The sequence below is a fragment of the Trachemys scripta genome, chromosome 1 (assembly GCF_013100865.1).
Source record: "Trachemys scripta elegans isolate TJP31775 chromosome 1, CAS_Tse_1.0, whole genome shotgun sequence".
Lineage (NCBI taxonomy): Eukaryota > Metazoa > Chordata > Testudines > Emydidae > Trachemys > Trachemys scripta.
The window spans coordinates 315,028,107-315,047,284 of NC_048298.1; the positions used below are offsets into that span (position 1 = coordinate 315,028,107).

The window sequence follows — 19,178 nt, forward strand, 5'->3', positions numbered from 1 at the left end:
AAAACTCATTGATTTCAGTGGAGCCATGATTTCACTTTATGTATTTACAGTAAACACTAGGAATTAGAAAACAAAAGTTGAATAATTTGGCATAATAAAGCACATCAAAGACATTATGTATACAGGAAAATGCTCTGAAAATAACTTTTATTAAATTAAAAGCTATCTCTTTATCTATACTGTTGTCTAACAGGTATTTTAAAACCAAGTTACCACTTAGACTTGGTTTATCCATAATTCAGTCCTAGTGCAGATGGATACCACCTGCCATATCAGCACACAGCAGCACCAGCCTCAAACCCGAAAATGAGGCAAGAGCTGTTAATTTCCAGATGAATTCACGGGTTGTTTTTAAAAGCACTGTAGATATTTACCTACACCTTCTGATACCTAAAAATATGTCTCGGGGTGAGATCCACTAAGGCAGTGCTTCTCAAAGTCAGGCTGTCGCTTGTTCAGGGAAAGTCCCTGGCGGTCCAGGTCGGTTCGTTTACCTGCTGCGTCCGCAGGTTCGGCTGATCGCGGCTCCCACTGGCCGTGATTCGCCACTCCATGCTAATGGGGGCTGCGGGCAGGGCGGCCGGCACATTCCTCGGCCCGCGCCTCTTTCCGTAGCCCCCATTGGCCTGGAACGGCGAACTGCGGCCAGTGGGAGCCGCGATCGGCCGAACCTGTGGATGCGGCAGGTAAACAAACTGCCCGGACTGCTAGGGGCTTTCCCTGAACCAGCGGCGGACCGGCTTTGAGAAGCACTGCACTAAGGGACTTAGGAGTTGCAATGCTTGGTGTTGCAGTGCATGACTTTTAGGCGCCTTGTCATCCAGTGGAATCCACAGTTCTAAGTTAGGCACTTAGGTTCACTGTACAAGACATGGGGCGAATTAGGTGCCTATGAATGGGTCCCACAAAAGCCACCTCGCTGAGTGGGGAGCTACCTAAGCTAGCCAGAAGGAGACATCAAGGAAAGGATTGTGGCCACGCCCGTCAAAGGGACTTGTACGTCTGCATTGGAGGAAGCGGCATATCTCTACTTGGGATTCTTGACCATCAAGACTCTCCTTAATTTAGGTGCCTAAGCCAGAGGAGGGCAGGGTGAAGTTCCCCCTTAGAAATTTTCTCCCAGTGATTAGGGCACTCACCTAGGAGGTGAGAAACCGAGGTTCCAGTGCCCCTGCTCCAATGACCTCATATTTATGTAGAACAGTTTCAACGGGAGCAACTGAGTAATCAGTAGCATCATTTCCCAATAAACAATAAATTATATATTTAACTCATTTAAAAGAGGGTGCAATGCTTCAGATTCTGAAGAGATTTGAAGTATTTCTCACTTAAAACAATAAAATATTTATCTACATGCATTGAGAAAAAGTTTTTTGTCATACCAAATATAAACATTTTGTTGATTATAATGCTTCCAGCCAGACTGGAATCATGATTTAAAACACTTGGGTGAAATCCTGTCTCCATTGAAGTCAATATTAAAAGTCCTATTGACTTCAGTAGAACCCAAATTTCACCCGTGTTTTTTTTTTTTTAACTCATTGATTTAAATCAAGTTGAGGCTTTGTAAAACTAACCTGTTCTATTGCACCTTTCTATTCAGTGTATAATAAGCTAACATATGCTGGGCTTTTTTAAATGCTACTACTGGCAATATATCTTAACTGATTTTTTGTAAACTGCTGTAAGTAAAAAACAAAAATATTGAAAATGGAGGCCCTATTCCTGAAAACATTTCTGCAGTTATTTCACTTTACTGACATAATTAGTTCCATTGACTTTAATGGGACTTCTCAGAAAAGTCAGCATCAGGAGCTAACATTTATTTAAACATTTTCTCTTTACAAAATCTTTGTAACTTTAAAAAAATTGTGTCACTGTTAGTAGTTAAAAGTTATTTAGACTTTCAGTCCATTCACAAAGTTATTGTAAACTTTTTATGCAACAGGCCAAAATTTGTTTAAATGCCCATATTTGTTTTCAAAAGCATCCTCAAAAAGTGTTTAGGCTTCTAACTTCCATTGAAATCAACAGAAGTTAGGAGCTTAAATACCTTTGAAGATCTGAGCCTAAGTGACTTAGGAACATCATTAACATCAAACTGCCTGCTCAAAACAATTCAGCTATTTTGACTTGTGGAAGTTCAATATATCAGAAGATGATGTTGGTTACAAATATAGAACAGGCTCTTTGTTTGTTAGTTTTGTGTTTGCCATTTTCTCTTGTTCTCACAGTACAGATATTAATGAGTATCTTACAATGTAGATAACCATCTATATGTGCAAGTTCTTAGTAGAAAAAAAACTATATGCAAAATCTACTAACACTAGAAATTCCACTAACAATTAGAATGCTAATTAAAGAAGCACTTGCAAAACATTTACTCTATCAATTTAAGATTACAAATGAGAAGAAAGTAAAGAACTAGCAACATTTAAATTAAAAAATCTGATTTACATTTTAAAAATTGTTGGGTTTCTTTAATTTAAAAAAAATCATTATTATTATTCACCTGGCATTCAGCTCCTATCAGTCTCTAAGATGTCTGTCTAAACTGTGACACCACTAGAGGGGAATTAATTTACCTTTAAACTTCCAATCAAATGTCAAGTTATGATTTTTTTTATGTATGTGAAAACTAATAGATACACAAAAAGTTCAGAAAATTGTTTTACTTTATATAGCTCTCTTCTTAATTTCAAGAATGTAGTAATTAATCTAACAGCAAAGTATGTACTACAAAGAACTAGTGGCTGAGTGTCTTTTATTTTTACCTTTTTTGGGGTGTAAGACAGAGGATGAAAGAATCATCGTTTTATTCATTATGCCTATCCATGTGGCAGATCCCACAGGAATTTGTCAAACTACAAGTTAGTCAAGAGGAGTTCCTCTGTATGAAATCATTATTACTGCTCAATACAAGTAAGTAAAAAATGGATGTTTTTGTCTTTATAACCTTTTTTGTTCTGTACCTCAAATATTAAAACAATACTGAAATGTTGCAAAATTTCACACAGTGTTATTTATCATGAAAAGTGTAGGGCTGTATGTCCAAAAAAACAGGGAAAAGTCCCTTTCAGCAAAAATGTCTCAGCTTCCAAAGCACTAAAATACTGTTTCTTTTTGTTGTGCACAGAATAAAATCAATGAGATACATGTTGAATACAATTTGACAGGTAGCCACATTAAGCTGGACATTTTCAGAGCAATAGTGCAGGGTTTCAGCCATGCAACTCTGAATGACTTCAGTGGCAATACACAGATAAAGCCCCATGCAAAGCTGCAAAATACAAATACAAAAAAAAATTCCTTTAGTACAATGTCAGGTATGTTGACGTAGGGGCCACATCCCGCTCCTGTGAAGTCAATGTTTTGCTCATTGAAGCAGGGGAGAATGGACATGGCTGACATACTATGTCAGGTTACTAATATTAACAATTATTCAAATTATTCCTGGACAAAGATGGGCAAATTTAGCCCAGGTGTAAGTCAGGGCAACTCCATTGACTTCAGCTGTCTGTTCCAGAACTAAATTTGGCCCACCACCTCTAATCTGATCCCAGCTACAAAGCATCTTTCCAGGTTCCAGTTTGCTCATTGGTCTTCCACTTTCCAGGTAGGGGAGCATCTGGGTGAAGTTCTCTGCCTATCTATACTAAGAAAGTAGTCTGTTGCTGACCTCATTTGTCAGTAATGAATTCCCTGAAAATGATTTAGCTGCTAATATAGGACAAAACTATTTTCAGAACTCTTTCGGAAAGTATTCTTGAGACTTGATTCCCCATGAGCCTTACACCTACACTGAACCATAGGGGTGACAGGATAGACCCCTGTAGTATGTTGCTTGGTTCCTCCAAGTGCCAAGAAAAATGTTCATTGAAGGCTTATTCCCTCATGTACCTTTGCTTGTGGCTTGTGTCCTCAGAGTGTGACATCTGTGCTCAACTTGACTAGCTTTTGCATAAGCATAGACTTTTTTTAAAAGAATTTCTTAGCAACAGAACACTGTATATTTTAATAGATGTTTAGAATCCAGATATTAGTATTGCCAAAAACAGTTACAGGCATGAAAATGACAGCCTCTATATGGTTGTCTTTCTACAACTTTATGTTCAGCATTTTTCTGCAAAATCTAAATTTCCCTTTTTAAAAGGCTTATTTTCCCATGTTGAACAGAGGATATTGGTTTCCAATCTGCTTCTGCCTTGTTAACATGGCCTAGCTGAAAAAGTCTGTCTAGCTAAACAATGGCTGCATAGAAGTAAGAGATGGAAAAGACCTGTTGGGTCATCTGAGCCATCTCTCACAAAAGTGTGTGTTCCCTACCACATTCAATTCACATAATTAAGATGTAAACATCAAAGATTAAATTAAGACCATATTAATGTTAAAATGGTTTTAAAAATAGCAATCTAAGAAACAAACATTCAGCTAGTGTCAACCATTGGGCAAAAGTTATCCCTAGTGTAACTCCAGTTGCTTTAATGGAGTTGCATAAGGGATGAATTTGGCCTCTTTTTTATAATAATTAATTCTCTGTTCTCTTTCCAGGATGAAATAGCAATATATATTTGTTTAAAGTCAAAGAAAACATGCCTAAGTGCAACAGATCTTTCAAAAACTGTACTTCTGAAATTCAGAAGTAGCTGATGTTTTGGCTTATCATTTTCATTGCATGTTAGGAAGATGGGAAGATTTAAACCATTGTCCTATTGGGAATTTTTGTTCATTTTTTATTTTGTATGGTTGTCTCCTGCAACATACTAAATAATGCTTGTGTATTACACCTTCCTGAGACACCACTAGGTTATGCTAATCAGTGCATCTCCTTGTTGTCCTGCCCATGCCCCTGCCTCCCTGGTCACAGATGACTTTATTGCAGAGGGAGGGTTTCAGTCATTTTGCATCACTTTTACCACCACCTCTGGCAGATTTTCCATATCAGTTATCCCATGCCAGGATACCAGAAACCGACATAAGTGATTGGTTATGACTTACGTATCCATCTGCCTGTCAGTTCACCATTTCTGCACTTCACTAACAGGAAGAAGTCTATAGTCCAAGATAAAATAATTAACCAAACAGTACAGTGTAAAATACAGTATAAATTCTTTCTCAGTTGTTGTCTTCATAATATATTACAACAATCAAGAGTATTACTTTCTCTTTAGTTCCTTTGGAAGGTCTGAGAAGTCAAAGCCAGTTCGATGAGATGAGAGCAAGTTATATTAGAGAACTGGTCAAGGCAATTGGTTTGCGGCAGAAAGGAGTTGTGGCCAGCTCACAACGTTTCTATCAACTTACAAAACTTATGGACTCCATGCATGATGTAAGTTTGTTTCTCGGGAGGTAGGGGGGCAAGGTTTATACCAGATACAAGAACCATTCCTTAAAGTAAATTTAAAAAAATATATACATATATTGGGATGTTTGTGGTGTCCAGGCAGAGTTGGACACATCTTCAGGGCAAAAATCAATGCACAATTAACCAGATGTTCACATTTTTATTTATAGAGGATTCAATTGTATGGAAAACATATATTTAAAATGCCAGTCCATTTTTTTATATTTCTGTTAATATTAGTTCAGAGCTGTGGTATGTGTATTTCTATATATTACAGACAAAAAAAAAACCATAAAAAGAATATTATAAAGGTAGCAAAGGCATACTCAAATGATAGGAAATGCCAGAATTAAGGTTGCTTGTGAAAGCAACCTTAATTTGGCTTCATTGTGCATACATATTACAATGCAGTCTTTAATTAGATGATCACATACAATTTTTTCCACAGGACCTCTGCCTTAATTATTCTATTTCTTACTTTTTCAGTGTTTGACTTTGCAATCTTAACAATGTTCTGTTAACATTTTTGTGTGTGTGTAATTTCCTACATTTTAAAAAACCAAATGAAAAAAACAGAAATTCCATTGTGGTATTATTGACATCAGTGTGGTTCATCAGTAGCATTGAAATTTTTATACCCACCTTAAAGACCTCTGCCACTTGAGTGAAGTGACTAACTAATAGCATTAGTGGGTTGTCATTCTCTGTGGACCCAGCACTAGAGGAGGATGGGACACACACACACTTTGCCAATGAGTTTCACAGATATTTGCTGACAGCAGAGAAATGATGAGACTCAGGAATCTTGGGTTCCAGTCCAGTCTCTGGAGGGGAGTGTGTCTAGTGGATACAGATTCTTCTGCCCATTTCCCCCAAGTTTCACCCCTTCTTCTCCTCCAACTTATCCCTTTTCCAGTCCTGTCTCTTCCCCTCTCCTAGCTGACAGTTCCAGTCTCCTCACCCAGAAAGTCCCGAGTCCCCATCTCCTTGCCCAACCATTCCGTTTTCCCTACCCTATAGTTCCTTGTTCCCAGTCTCATTGCCTAGCCTCCTTTAGTCCCACCCTAGCTCCTTGTCCAAACTATTTCTCGTCCTGACCCACATTCCCTGTCCCCCAGCTCCAAACCCAACTCTTTGTCACAGTTTCCTTTTTCCTCCCCAGGCAGCCTTCAGTCCCAGTCTCCACCTCTCAAGCTCCTTGTTCCAAGCCAGGGAGAGGGCAGGCTGGGGCTGAGAAAGGGAAGGATGCAATGGGAGGCTGGGACTAGCTGGGAAAGGAGACTGAGGTTGGGGGAAGCGAGGAGACTGGGACTGGGAGCCAGTGAGGAAAACAAGAGGGACATGGGGAACTGGGAAGCAGTTAAATGATGGAGGAAACTGTGATCAGACCAGGAATTGGGAGACTATTAGAATTGGCAGGACGAGACTGGGACTAGCCCCAATGTAAGGGGGATAGAGGTCTGGGGGCAGGGGAAACAGTTGACAAGGAGTTGGAGGGGGAAAAGTGGGACTAGCTTGGCAGGGAGACTGGGATAAAGAGCCAGAGAGAGGATGGGTGGGATGACTGAGATTGAATGAGGAGCCTGGGGAGGAAGATTAAGACTGGGAACGAGTGGCGGGGGAGGGGAAAGACAGATCAGATGAGAAGCCAGGAGGGAGAACTGAGGCTGACTGGGCAAGAACACTGGGACTGAGTATGAGGAGAGAGAGAGACTGGGAGTAGTGGGAGATTGGGATTCAGACAGCGAGCCCAGATGGGGAAACTAGGATTGGCTGGGCAAGGAGACTAGGACTTGGATGAGAAGTCTGCGGAATGAAGACTGGGACTGAGTAGGCAAGTAAAATGAGACAAGGATGGGGTGGGGAAGAGAAAAGACTGGGGCGGACAGGCTGGAGGGGACGGGGAAGCAATGGCAAAGCTTATAGAAAATGGGCAGAAAAATCAGTGCCCACGAGAGTACGCTCCCCTTGAGAGCCTGGAATGGAGAACCTCATGCTTGTTCACATATAGGATAACAACCTATTACTGCTGTCACTTAGCTCAAGTGGCAGAGTTCTGTGATGTGGATCTAAACATTCCAACCATGAAAAATGAACCATGTTGGTGTCAACGTGATGTCACATGATGGAGTTTCTGTATTTTCAGTTTGCTGTTTTTAAAATCTAGGAAATTACACACACAAAAACACATTCAAAGAACATTATTAAGTTCAGAAAGTCAAGCATGCAAAAGTTAGGAAATATCAGAATTACAGTTGCCTGTGCTATCATGCACATAGGCTCATAGACTCATGGATTTTAAGGTCAGAAGAGACCATCGTGATCATCTAGTCTGACCTCCTGCACATTGTAGGCCACAGAACCTCACCCACTCCTGAAATAGATCCCTAGCCTCTGAATTACTGAAGCCTTCAAATCATGGTTAAAAAACTTCAAGTTACAGATAATTCACCATTTACAATAGTTTAAACCTGCAAGTGGCACATGCCCCATGCTGCAGAGAAAGGTGAAAAACCCACAGGGTCTCTGCCAATCTGACAAGGGAGAAAGTTCCTTCTCGACCCTAACTATGGTGATCAGTTAGACCCTGAGCATGTGGGCAAGACCTGCCAGGCAGATACCTGGGAAAGAATTCTCTGTAGTAACCCAGAGCCCTCCCCATTTAGTGTCCCGTCTCCAGCCATTGGGGATTTTTGCTACTGGCTGTCACTGATGGGCTACATGCCACTGTAGGCAGTTCCATCATACCGTCCCCTCCATAAACTTATCAAGCTCAGTCTTGAAGCCAGTTAGGTTTTTTGTTCCCACTGCTCCCCTTGGAAGGCTGTTCCAGAACTTCACTCCTCTGATGGTTAGAAACCTTCACCTAATTTTAAGCCTACACTTATTGATGGCCAGTTTATATCCATTTGTTCTTGTGTCCACATTGGCCCTCAACTTAAATAACTCCTCTCCCTCCCTTGTATTTATCCCTCTGATGTATTTATAGAGAGCAATCATATCTCCCCCAGCCTTCTTTTGGTTAGGCTAAGCAAGCCAAGCTTTTTGAGTCTCCTTTCATAAGACAGGTTTTCCATTCCTCAGATCATCTTAGTAATCCTTCTCTGCACCTGTTCCACTTTGAATTCATCTTTCTAAGCATGGGAGTCCAGAGTTGCACACATTATTCCAGATGGGGTCTGACCAGTGCCTTGTATAATGGTACTAACACTTCCCTGTCTCTACTGGAAATACCTCACCTGCTGCATCCTAGGACTGAATTAGCCTTTTACACGGCCGCATCACATTGATGGCTCATAGTCATCCTGTGATAGACTTAGGTGTATTGGTCATTCTCCTCCTCCGTCACTTTCAACTGATAAATCTCCAGTTTATAGCAAAAATTCTTGTTGTTAGTCCCTAAATGCATGACCTTGCACTTTGCACTATTAAATTTCATCCCAGTTCTATTACTCCAGTTTACAAGGTCATCCAGATTTTCTTGTATAATATTTGAGTCCTCCTCCGTATTGGCTATACCTCCCAACTTTGTGTCATCAGTACATTTTATTAGCACAATCTCACTTTTTGTACCAGGGTCAGTACTAAAAATGTGAAAGAAAATTGATCCCAAGACCAATCCCTGAGGAAATCCACTAGCAACCTCCCTCCAGCCTGTCTGTTCACTTTTCAGTATGACCCATTGTAATCGCCCTGTTAACCAATCCCTTAAACATTTTTCAGTTCTCATATTGATCCCCATCTTCTCCAATGTAACTAATAATTTCCCACGTGGAACTGTATCAAGTGCCTTACTGAAATCTAGGTAGATTAGATCTACTGTGTTTTCTTTGTCTAAAAAATCATTTATCATTTAAAGAAGGAAATCAGGTTGGTCTGGCATGATCTACCTTTTGTAAAACCATGTTGTATTTTATCCCAGTTACCGTTCACCTCGTGTCCTGAACTACTTTCTCTTTCAAAATTTGTTCCAAGACCTTGCATACAATTGAGGTCAAACTAACAGGCCTGTAGTTTCCTGGATCACTTTCCCTCCCTTTCTTAAAAATAGGAACTATATTAGCAATTCTCCAGTCATAGGGTCTGACCCCCGCAGGTTACAGATTCATTAAAAATCCTATTGGGTTTGCAATTTCATGTGGCAGTTCCTTTAATATTCTTGGCTGGAGATTATCCTGATTTAGCCCCATTAAGCTGTTTGAGTTTGACTTCCACCTCAGATATGGTAATTTCTATCTCCGTATCATTATTGCCATTAGCCACCTTGCCACTACCCCTAGGCTCTTCATTAGCCTCATTAAAAACTGAGGCAAAGTATTTGTTTAGATTAGGGATTGGCAACCTTTGGCACGCAGCCTGTCAGGGAAATCCACTGGCAGTCCAGGACGGTTTGTTTACCTGCAGCATCCGCAGGTTTGGCCGATCACATCTCCCACTGGCCGCAGTTCGCCGTTCCAGGCCAATGGGGACTGTGGAAAGTGGTGGCCAGCACAGGCCTCAGCCCACACCACTTCCCATAGCCCCCATTGGCCTGCGGTTAGCAGTAGTTTGAAGGTGTGCAATTAGAGAGGCAGGGGTTTGCAAGTAATGAAAGGGTGGTTTTATGAGTAAGAAAGTTGAATGATGCCTTGGAGAACTGACGTTTATCCCTGCCTCTGTCACAGAGTGTCTTTGTGATGCTGGGCAAGTCGCTTAAGCCAGACTTTACACTAATTCTGTGATCCTCATTTTCTACCGTGGGATATGATTTGCAGAAGCTGAGCACTCACAGCTGAAACTGAAGTCAATGGGAGCTGTGCATTGAACTCTTTTCAATTCTGAGTTGTAGCATTTGAAAAATCAGGTTCTGGGTCCCTCAAATAGGGCACTCAAAATTAGTGGGCACTTTTGGCCTTCATCTCTGTGCCCAGGGCCGGTTCCAGGCACCAGCTGAGCAAGCTGGTGCTTGGGGTGGCAGATTGTTGGAGGCGGAATTCTGCCCAATCCTAGGGCGGCACGGCCGTTTTTTTTATTTTTTTTATTTTGTTCTTGTTCCGCTCCGGCCGCCCTGCTGTGGCTGCGTCGCAGGGTTGGTTTTTTTTTTTTTGCTTTGCCATTCTGCCGCCCCATTTTTTGTTTGTTTGTTTTTTGCTTGGGGTGGCCAAAAAGCCAGAGCTGGCCCTGTCTGTGCCTCTGTTCTGTAAACTGGGGAATAATATCACATTCTCACCTCGCAGGGGTTTTGTGAGGATAAATTGATATTAGTGAAGTTTTCAGATACTATAATGGTGAGCACTATAGAAAAGCCCATGAGGCATTTAATCATTCTGTTTTCAGAGCAGGGTTGAGTAGTGTGCAGTGAATAAGTCATGGGACCACATCTTGCACAATGAGGATAAAAAAATATTAAATGAGGACTATCTGTCCTGTTCATTGAATGAAGCTGGGGATATTTTACAGTGGGGTTAGTGTTACCCCTTTTTTTATACACTGAAGTGTTCATTTAGATATGTTCATGACTTCTGAAGTGAAAAGACTTTTTGGCTTGCAAGGCAAGACTGTGCACAGTATGATTTCATGGGTGATAGACATATGTAAAATGACATTGATTGAATGACATATTTAAAATATCAGAGGGGTAGCCGTGTTAGTCTGAATCTGTAAAAAGCAACAGAGGGTCCTGTGGCACCTTTGAGACTAACAGAAGTATTGGGAGCATAAGCTTTCGTGGGTAAGAACCTCACTTCTTCAGATGCATAAAATAAACAATCATCGGTCGTGTTTAGATAAACGTATAATGTATTATTAGTAGTCTAAATTCTCACATGTTTGTATTTCATTAAAACCAGCTAGTGAAACAACTCCACCTGTTCTGTCTGAACACATTTCTCCAGTCCCGGGCACTGAGTGTCGAATTCCCGGAAATGATGTCAGAAGTGATTGCCGCCCAGCTACCCAAGATTCTGGCAGGGATGGTGAAACCTCTCCTCTTTCACAAAAAGTGAAATGTCTTTTCTCTTACTGAAGAGACAATTTTTGTGCCTTTTTTGTTTGTTTATTTTGATCAGGATTTTGCGGTTTATTTTGGTCAGTATTTTGCAGTGTCAGGACTTTAGGATATTTGTTCTATTTACCATACCTACCACCTAACTGTGTAAGTTTGATGTCCATATTGTGCGCTCCTGATTTATTTTACTGTTAAAATCACAACTGATGTTTGTCATAAGAAAAGTTTTGTAAGCCAGAATAGGTTGCTTCTTAGGAATTCACAAGAACAATACTTAAACGGAATCTTTAGTTGTCTAAGAACAGTTATCTTGTACATTTTTTCTTTCATATTATTCCTTTGAAAACTTGTGCTATGACATGGAGTAAACTTTTACTCTAGTACATTGGGTGGGTGGGTGGGTTCCATATGTATAAATATTAAAGGTCTGAAGAAATTAAAATGTACTTTAGCCACATTTACTTATGGAAATTTCCCCTTTTACATACTAACTTGCCTCTCTGAAGTAGCATTTCAAAATACAGTATCCAGGTTTAGTGGTACAGTATCTTCACAAGTAGTTAGCATAGTGGCAAGAAAATGTACATTTTGTGTGAGTGTGTGTATGTGTGTGTCCATACCAAAGGAAAACTAAAGCAATTCTCTGCAAAGATTGGAAGGATTAAGGAAATGCCAGTATTTGCCTCCCCCTGAAACCAGTGTATACAGTAGAATATACACACACACATACTGCTGTTATTACTGTTTCTCCTTAACAATATGACACTTATCAGTAAAGCTAAACCACTTAACTCTCATTTTAAACTTACAAATTTTAAATTTAATTCATATAGCCCCTACTGTATCTTTTAGACGCTTTAAATCTATTTTAGTTACGTGTCTCTCTTTAACATTCAGTAATGTTTAATGACTACAGCCTTTGGTGATCATAATGTGCTACTGGATAACTGAAACACCCAATAAAATCAAATTATAGAGAGATCAAATACAAAAAGAAATGGAAAGAATGTTTACCGAAGCTTTGATACACACCAGTCTCATTATAATGCCATTCAGTGGACCTTTGTGAGGTTTACAGAGACAAGTGATTATAACTGGAATAATTGTAAAGGAGGGTAATGTGGCTGTGAGTACAAGTAAAGTACCCTTATATGATCGAAGAGAATGTCATAATTTTTATAATGCGAGTGAAATGTTTTACTGAAGAATTGCTGTGATTTTTTTTTAACATGGATATGAAACACCTCACATGTTTACTTCAGTCAGTTAGGTTCAAACAACATAGGAATAGCTCAAGAGGAAACAATAGCCAGCTATTAGGCTACAAAATCATTAAACGCATTAGTGATTTTATCTGCCCTTGGAAGCCATGTCCTGTTGCTCCAAAATTCCCAGAAATACCTTCTCCAGGGGTTGGCATGCGGATGGGCTGGTGCCTCCAAGAAGTGCATGAGAGCAAGCTACACTAAAAATGAGAATAAAGATGAAAAAAACCTAGCCAAATAGTTACAAAAACAGAACAAGCAGGGTGCAGAGAAATGCCCCAAGATAAGCTGGGACAATGTCACTTTCTTTTTGAATGACCAGATTTGAAATTTTGACTGTCTATGGACAAGTGATTTTGATTTTTTTCCACCACAGCCTGACTTTAACTCTGATCCTCATAACATTTATATTTTAATAAATTATAGGCGTAAGCTGCAAGAGTTCTTTGTTTTTGCATTATGAGAGTAGTGGTAGGTTTTTTTGTTAGTAGCATTTTCATTCACTAGTTACATTTGTACCCAGGTTACATGCTTTCTTCCACTTGCTCACTAATCCATTGCATAATAATACCATTTCTGCAAGCTGTCTGGAAAAGTGACCATTGCTGCGGGTCTTGAAAACAGTATGGCAGGATTTATCATTCACTAACTACACTATTCACTGTCAGTAACCTATTCTGCCATGCCAGAAAATCATCCTAACCATCCCACCATTGAATTTGGAATATGGAACAGTGAATCTGATCTCCTTAAGAATATCTCTACATTCAGGCTACATAAATCTCTGACTCCATTTCTGCAATATGTTCCAAGTGAGTACCAGTTTAATGATCATTTTTATTGCTACCTTCAGTGCTGTGATAACCCACCTTATGTGGTAGGTACCTCCAAAATAGCTCACACTTGCCTCAAAGCTATCATCAGCAAGAGCTTAAGCTGCCATCATCTTTTGGGAATAAATAGTAAATTGCAAAAAAAAGTTTTCCAAACTAAAAAATGTTTTAAGCTCTAGATCTCAGAAAAGGGTATCCATAACAGCATGCTCACCATTGTATATTTTGCAGTGTGCAGCCACCTGACAAGTCTGTCTAAATTTGGCCTTCATACCATTTGAAAATCCTGTGTTCAGTGCTGCATCATCTACATTTAGACAAAACAGCTGTGAGCTTTTCCTGCCCTGATCCCCATGTAAATCCTAAAGCTGTTTTATTCCCTAGTTTGAAACCATCATCTGTCTTTGATTCCAACTGTATTGTGTCAGAAAACAGAACACAGGTTTTTCCATAGTGGACAGATCAAATGGGCAGCAACTCTTGATCAGCTACAGACCTGTCCAGGAATCCAGCAGCAAGCACACTAATAAACGTAGCTTTCTGTAGGATTTTCTGAGACTTTGCAGTTGTCTATATAAAGTTTTTCATTGCATGGATGGTTAAGATTAAGGTAATTTTTGACCTGCAAGCTGCAAATATCTCTAAAACTGTCATGTTTAATGATTGTGTAAGTGGGATTTAAATGAGGTGTCACAATTCTGGATCTCCTCATGCTGAATTTTACAGCTCAGTCTAGTAATAGGAGAGTCTTATGGGCAAAGTGTGGCAGTCTATGAGCAGTAGAGCAATCTCATACATGGACAGGATACATTTTAAAAGTCTTGCCCACTTATGAGGGGACTGTACTAATGAACTTTCTGATTCTTTCTGCAAATTACACAAATCTTTTCCTCTTTCTACCATGATACCAATGATTACTTAGTTTTCTGCAAATTCGGGAAAGTGGGTTTAGGTCCAAGTCTCTCATATTCATTTGCATGTTCTTCTGTTCTATCTGCTTTATGTTTTCTTTGCCCGAGGCTTTCAGTATTATCCTCTGCAGCTTCAGACTGATCTTCTTTAAAAAAACAAAACAAAAGAAAAACAACCTTCCAGGATCAGTTTAGCATTACTGCAATTTTTCACCTTTTGTTGTGCGCAGCCATGCCTGGGTGTACGTGTGTATATATATATATATATTATACAAATGATTGATTTGCAAATTAAACTGGGCCTGGCAGAAGCAGTTATGTTTGCAACTGGAAGGCTGTAACAAAGTGTTAAAGAGCGAAACTAAGCAACTTCCCACTGTCACCAATTAGCCCACTCTGTTACATATAACCTGAACCTGTTTAGTTCTCATAATCATCCAAGAAGGTCAAGAAGACCCCAGACAGACCAAGCATAGACCTGACCTATTTCTTGTTAGCAACTATGACCCAGGAAAGTATAGTCTGTGTGCTGTATCTGGGCTTTGTCGAGAGCCCATTCAAGTCAATGGTTGTCATTTCAATGGGCTTTGGATCAGGCCTGCTGGTCTGACATCATAAACTCAAGCCTAGATATTTTTGAACTTCAGCTGTTCCTGGAGCTGTATTGCAAGCACATTTTCTAGTTCCATGTCTAAAAAGAATAGTTAAGAACTGAGCCTGTAATTTTAAATAGCAGAAGATAGAATGAAGTCTTCTTTAATTGAGGCTTCTCTATCACTTGCTTTAAATTGTGGAAACAAACCTGTCACAGTGATTAGTTAATGCAGTTGGATAAAACAGATAACCTCCCTACATCCCAAAAAGTTGTTTGGCCAGGATCCACACTGCAGGTGGTGGGACAAGGCTCAGCAACTTAACTTCATGGTTTTCAACTTGAAATTAATCTAGAAACCTTGCACCAGATGGAGGATTTGTGGCATCAAAAGGTCTGCTAAGAACGCTTGAGTGTTTAGTGGCTCTCACGTGTCCTAATCTAAAAGCATAGAAATGACTCAGATGAGGCTATAAACCAGTGGCAGGAAACAAATACTGTCAGTAGTGAATCCCCTACTGCCCCAGGGAGCAACAGTGACTGAGAGTGGGTGGCATGAGGCCCTCTACTAGGTACTGTAGCCTGTGTGGCTGGGGTGGTGCATTCACAGCTTTTGGGGAAAGAGGTGAGTTTGGTGGCAGAGGCATTATAGACCCTAGGAAGGCATCACTGGAGAGGTAAGCACTGGCATGACAGCTTTTTTTTTGGCGGGGGGGGAGGGAAGGGAGAGAGATTATTAGAGTAATTGGAGGTTTGTGGGTCATTTGCTGGGGTAAAATGGTACATGAAAACAAATGGACCAGCATCCATTTACCGCAGCTAAAGATCTGCCTCCTAGTGTGCTGAATTAGTGTAGTGAAAGCTTTACGCTTGTAGGTGTGTGTTGTAAGTAATGTCTGTTGGTAATTAATTTGGGATAGGTGCCAGAGACATAAATAAATACATATCTCTGGCCAGTAGACTGAGCCAGATCCATCTACTCCCCCGTGTTGCAAAAGACTGACTCCCACAAGTTAACACAGCCCCAGAACTGGAGACTGCAGGAAGCTCGCTTACATTAACTCTCCTTCCTCTACACACCATAACAGCTCTGAACAACAGCGATTCTTCTTCCCCCTTAGCCCTTGGGCAGAAGGCTGACCTTTCTTTCCTCTGGATAAGTCAGTCTGCTGCCGCAGAACCAATATCCAAAGCCTTCCCAATTTTGCATGGCTCAGAAGCCTGTGGATATGCTGGCAGACCAAGCCTAGATTGTCAGCCTTATTAGATTTACTGGTTTGTGCTGCTTTGTGTCACAGTGACCTGAAAGCTGAACATAGGGTTTGCTTTTAATTTAATTTTTTCCCCTTCAAAGCTAAAAGGGGGAGGAGAGAAATATTTATTTTAAGATTGTTAAAAAAGCTTATTATTTACATGACAGTCCAGTTGGTCTGATTAATGTGTTTTGAACGTAACTGGCTTATTTTGCAGTGTTATTGACTCAGTAGGCTGAAATGAGTAGCATACAGTGGCAAATTATGAATTGTCAAAGTGCTTAGACAGCTACATAGACGAAAAAGGTAGAGGTAGAGTAACAGATTTCAAGCATTAGAACAACACTAAGAAGGGACCTATCCACTCAGAATTAAGGCCACTGATCTGGTACAGCACATGCATAACCCTGATTTGCTATGGCTCTAATCCTGGCAAGACCCTTATGGCTGCATAGCACCTCACTGAATTAAACGAGGCTCCAAACAGACAAATGGGCATGCCCACACATTCCCTTGCGGGATTGGGGCCTGTGTGCAGGATAGCTTGTGAATATGGACATATTTGGCTTTTAAATAGTTGATTCATTAGAAACCAAAGACTTTAAATCCCAGGTTACTAAATTGTCACCATTTCAAAGGATATTTGTGACATGAGTTTTTGTAAAGCCCTTAATTTTATAATTGTAACTTTCCTAAATGTGGTCAATTGAGTGTTTAATTCTCACGAGGAATTCTAACTCAAAAAAGTGCCATCTTACTGTTTTGGTTTGCTTTTAAATCTTCATAAAAATCTTCAGAAGCCATAAATCTAAGTTGGTCTAAATGAACAAATCTATTTAAAAATGTTCTCGATTGCAGCTGTTACTAAGGGTATCCAAAGGTAAGGTAAAACCTTCATTATGAGTAATAGTACTTCATGCAGTACTTGGTCTGACAGATGAGGAACACAAAGCATGCCTAATTGAAATATTTACTTCTTTTTAATTTAAAATCTCTCTCACACACGCATTCTTGATGCAGCAATGTAGATACAATAGACGGTCCCCTTTTGCAATACAAACAGTTTTAAATCGCAATTTATTTTGCCAGCAAGGATAAAATTAAATCGGGTATGGTTCAGATGTCTTCTCTTCATATGTAGGAGTAAGTGCCTGGTACAGGATCTCACCATCATCATTCATTTTACTTTTGCAATGTTATGTTTCAATTGCACTTTCAATCGTATGATGAGATTTCATCTGTACCTCACATATAGTGGGGATCACAACTTTAATCTTTTAAAATGGGAAGTGAAGATCCAGTGACAGACGGATGTTAACAAAAATGATTATTACATTACAGTCTTGATGCTGCTGTTAAAACTATAGGGGGAGAGGGGAGGAGACCCAAAGCTGGAGTTTTGCCATTGAACTCAATGGGAGCTTTGCCATTGACTTTGTTAAGGGAAAGAGTAGGGCCCATAGTGTTTTTCCACATATTTGCAAAATTTCTAATTATAAAACAGAAACATTTTGTTTTATATAACTGTGTATTTTAATTTGGCTATGACAGCACATTTTAAAATGTCATTTATTAGGGTATAACGAGGATCTTTTAAACTCTCACCCCGATTAAAAGTTCCATGTGCATGGAATACTGTAGCACTACACAATTACAGTGCCTTCTATCATGATGTCACTATTCAACAAGGAGAGGTTCAATTAATCTCCCCTTGTAAAACATAGTATTTATCAAGATACTGTTTAAGGGGCAAAAAGGCTTTAGGACTATGAATTTCAATGGGAGTTTTATACCTAACCCTTACCCCTGTGAAGCGCGCGCGCACACACACACACACACACACTCTCTCTCTCTCTCTCTTTCTCTCTCGATTTGCAGTGACAGGAAAAGAGACTCACTCCTGTTCAATTCTAATTGTACTTGGAGCCAGATTCTGATACCTTTTCTCACATGACACATTGACATCTATTGGACTGTTCATGAAGTAACTAGTCACTCTGGGTAAGGTAATCAGACTCTAGCCCTTTAAAAATGGAGCGTCAAGGAAATTCTGAATACATTACAACATTGTCTAGTATATATAGGAAGACTTTACTTTTGAAATGGCCTCAATTTCTTTGTACATAAGAAAAAATCACATCTAAGAAGAAGCACAATCTAGTAGTTAAAGCACAGGCTTAGGAGTAATGAAATATTCTATTTATTCCTGTTCTCCATGTCATTTAAACATTGTTTCTCATTTTCAATTCTGTAAAATGAAGATAATAATCCTTCCCTGTCCCCCAATATTGTTAGAAGGCTCAATGCATTAGCACTTAGTAAGGGCTTTGAGATCCTTGGTGGAAAACACTACAGAAGTGCTAAATATTTATATTGTATTTGAAACAACGTTTGGACCGGTGTTAATATTTCTATGTATTGACCAATCAGGAGTGTAAGTGATGGTCACAAATTTCCACTCTGTTCCTGTTATTTTTATAAAAATGCTGATCTAAGACTTGTATAAGATTTCTGTATTTTCCAGTGAAGAGAACCGATGTCTATATATTTGTAAGTCTGAACTAGCATTCAAGTATTTTTGTAAAAGTTGTTGCCTCGCTAATATTGTGTCATGTCCAATAAATTGGAGATATGCTTAACTTGCAGGAATACTAGAGGTGTTTAAAACCTGGATTACAACAGAATTGGAAGGCAAAGTGAAGCTACATAGTATTGTGAAGTCACTGAACATCAATGTGTGACCACTAACATCATTCTTCATAAAAAGTACTAGTTTCTGGGACTGTGGAGCAGTGCTTCTATGGGGCTGCAGCCATGGTGTCTAATTTCAACTTGATTGACCCTGTCAGATGCCATACAGTGGGTAATATGCATAGCTTCCTGACTGAAGAAATCCATTCCCTACTATGGTAGCCAGTGTTTTTCTTTGGTTCAGAGCGTGCCTAAGTGTTGATAGACTGGAAGTCAAACATAATTTTGGCTGATTTGGGTTCA

The 19,178-nt window shown here is 39.7% G+C and overlaps 1 protein-coding gene across 1 annotated transcript in view; it reads left to right on the forward strand.

Annotated features, from left to right (window-relative positions):
- The window catches only part of PGR (progesterone receptor), a 55,224-nt gene extending 43,535 nt beyond the window's left edge, over positions 1-11,689 (forward strand). The window contains exons 6-8 of the mRNA XM_034758903.1: positions 2,792-2,922; positions 5,172-5,329; positions 11,173-11,689. Coding sequence (XP_034614794.1) covers positions 2,792-2,922; positions 5,172-5,329; positions 11,173-11,328 — 445 coding nt within the window. The 3' untranslated portion in view covers positions 11,329-11,689. The remainder of the gene's footprint in view (positions 1-2,791; positions 2,923-5,171; positions 5,330-11,172) is intronic.
- Positions 11,690-19,178: the final 7,489 nt, after the last annotated feature.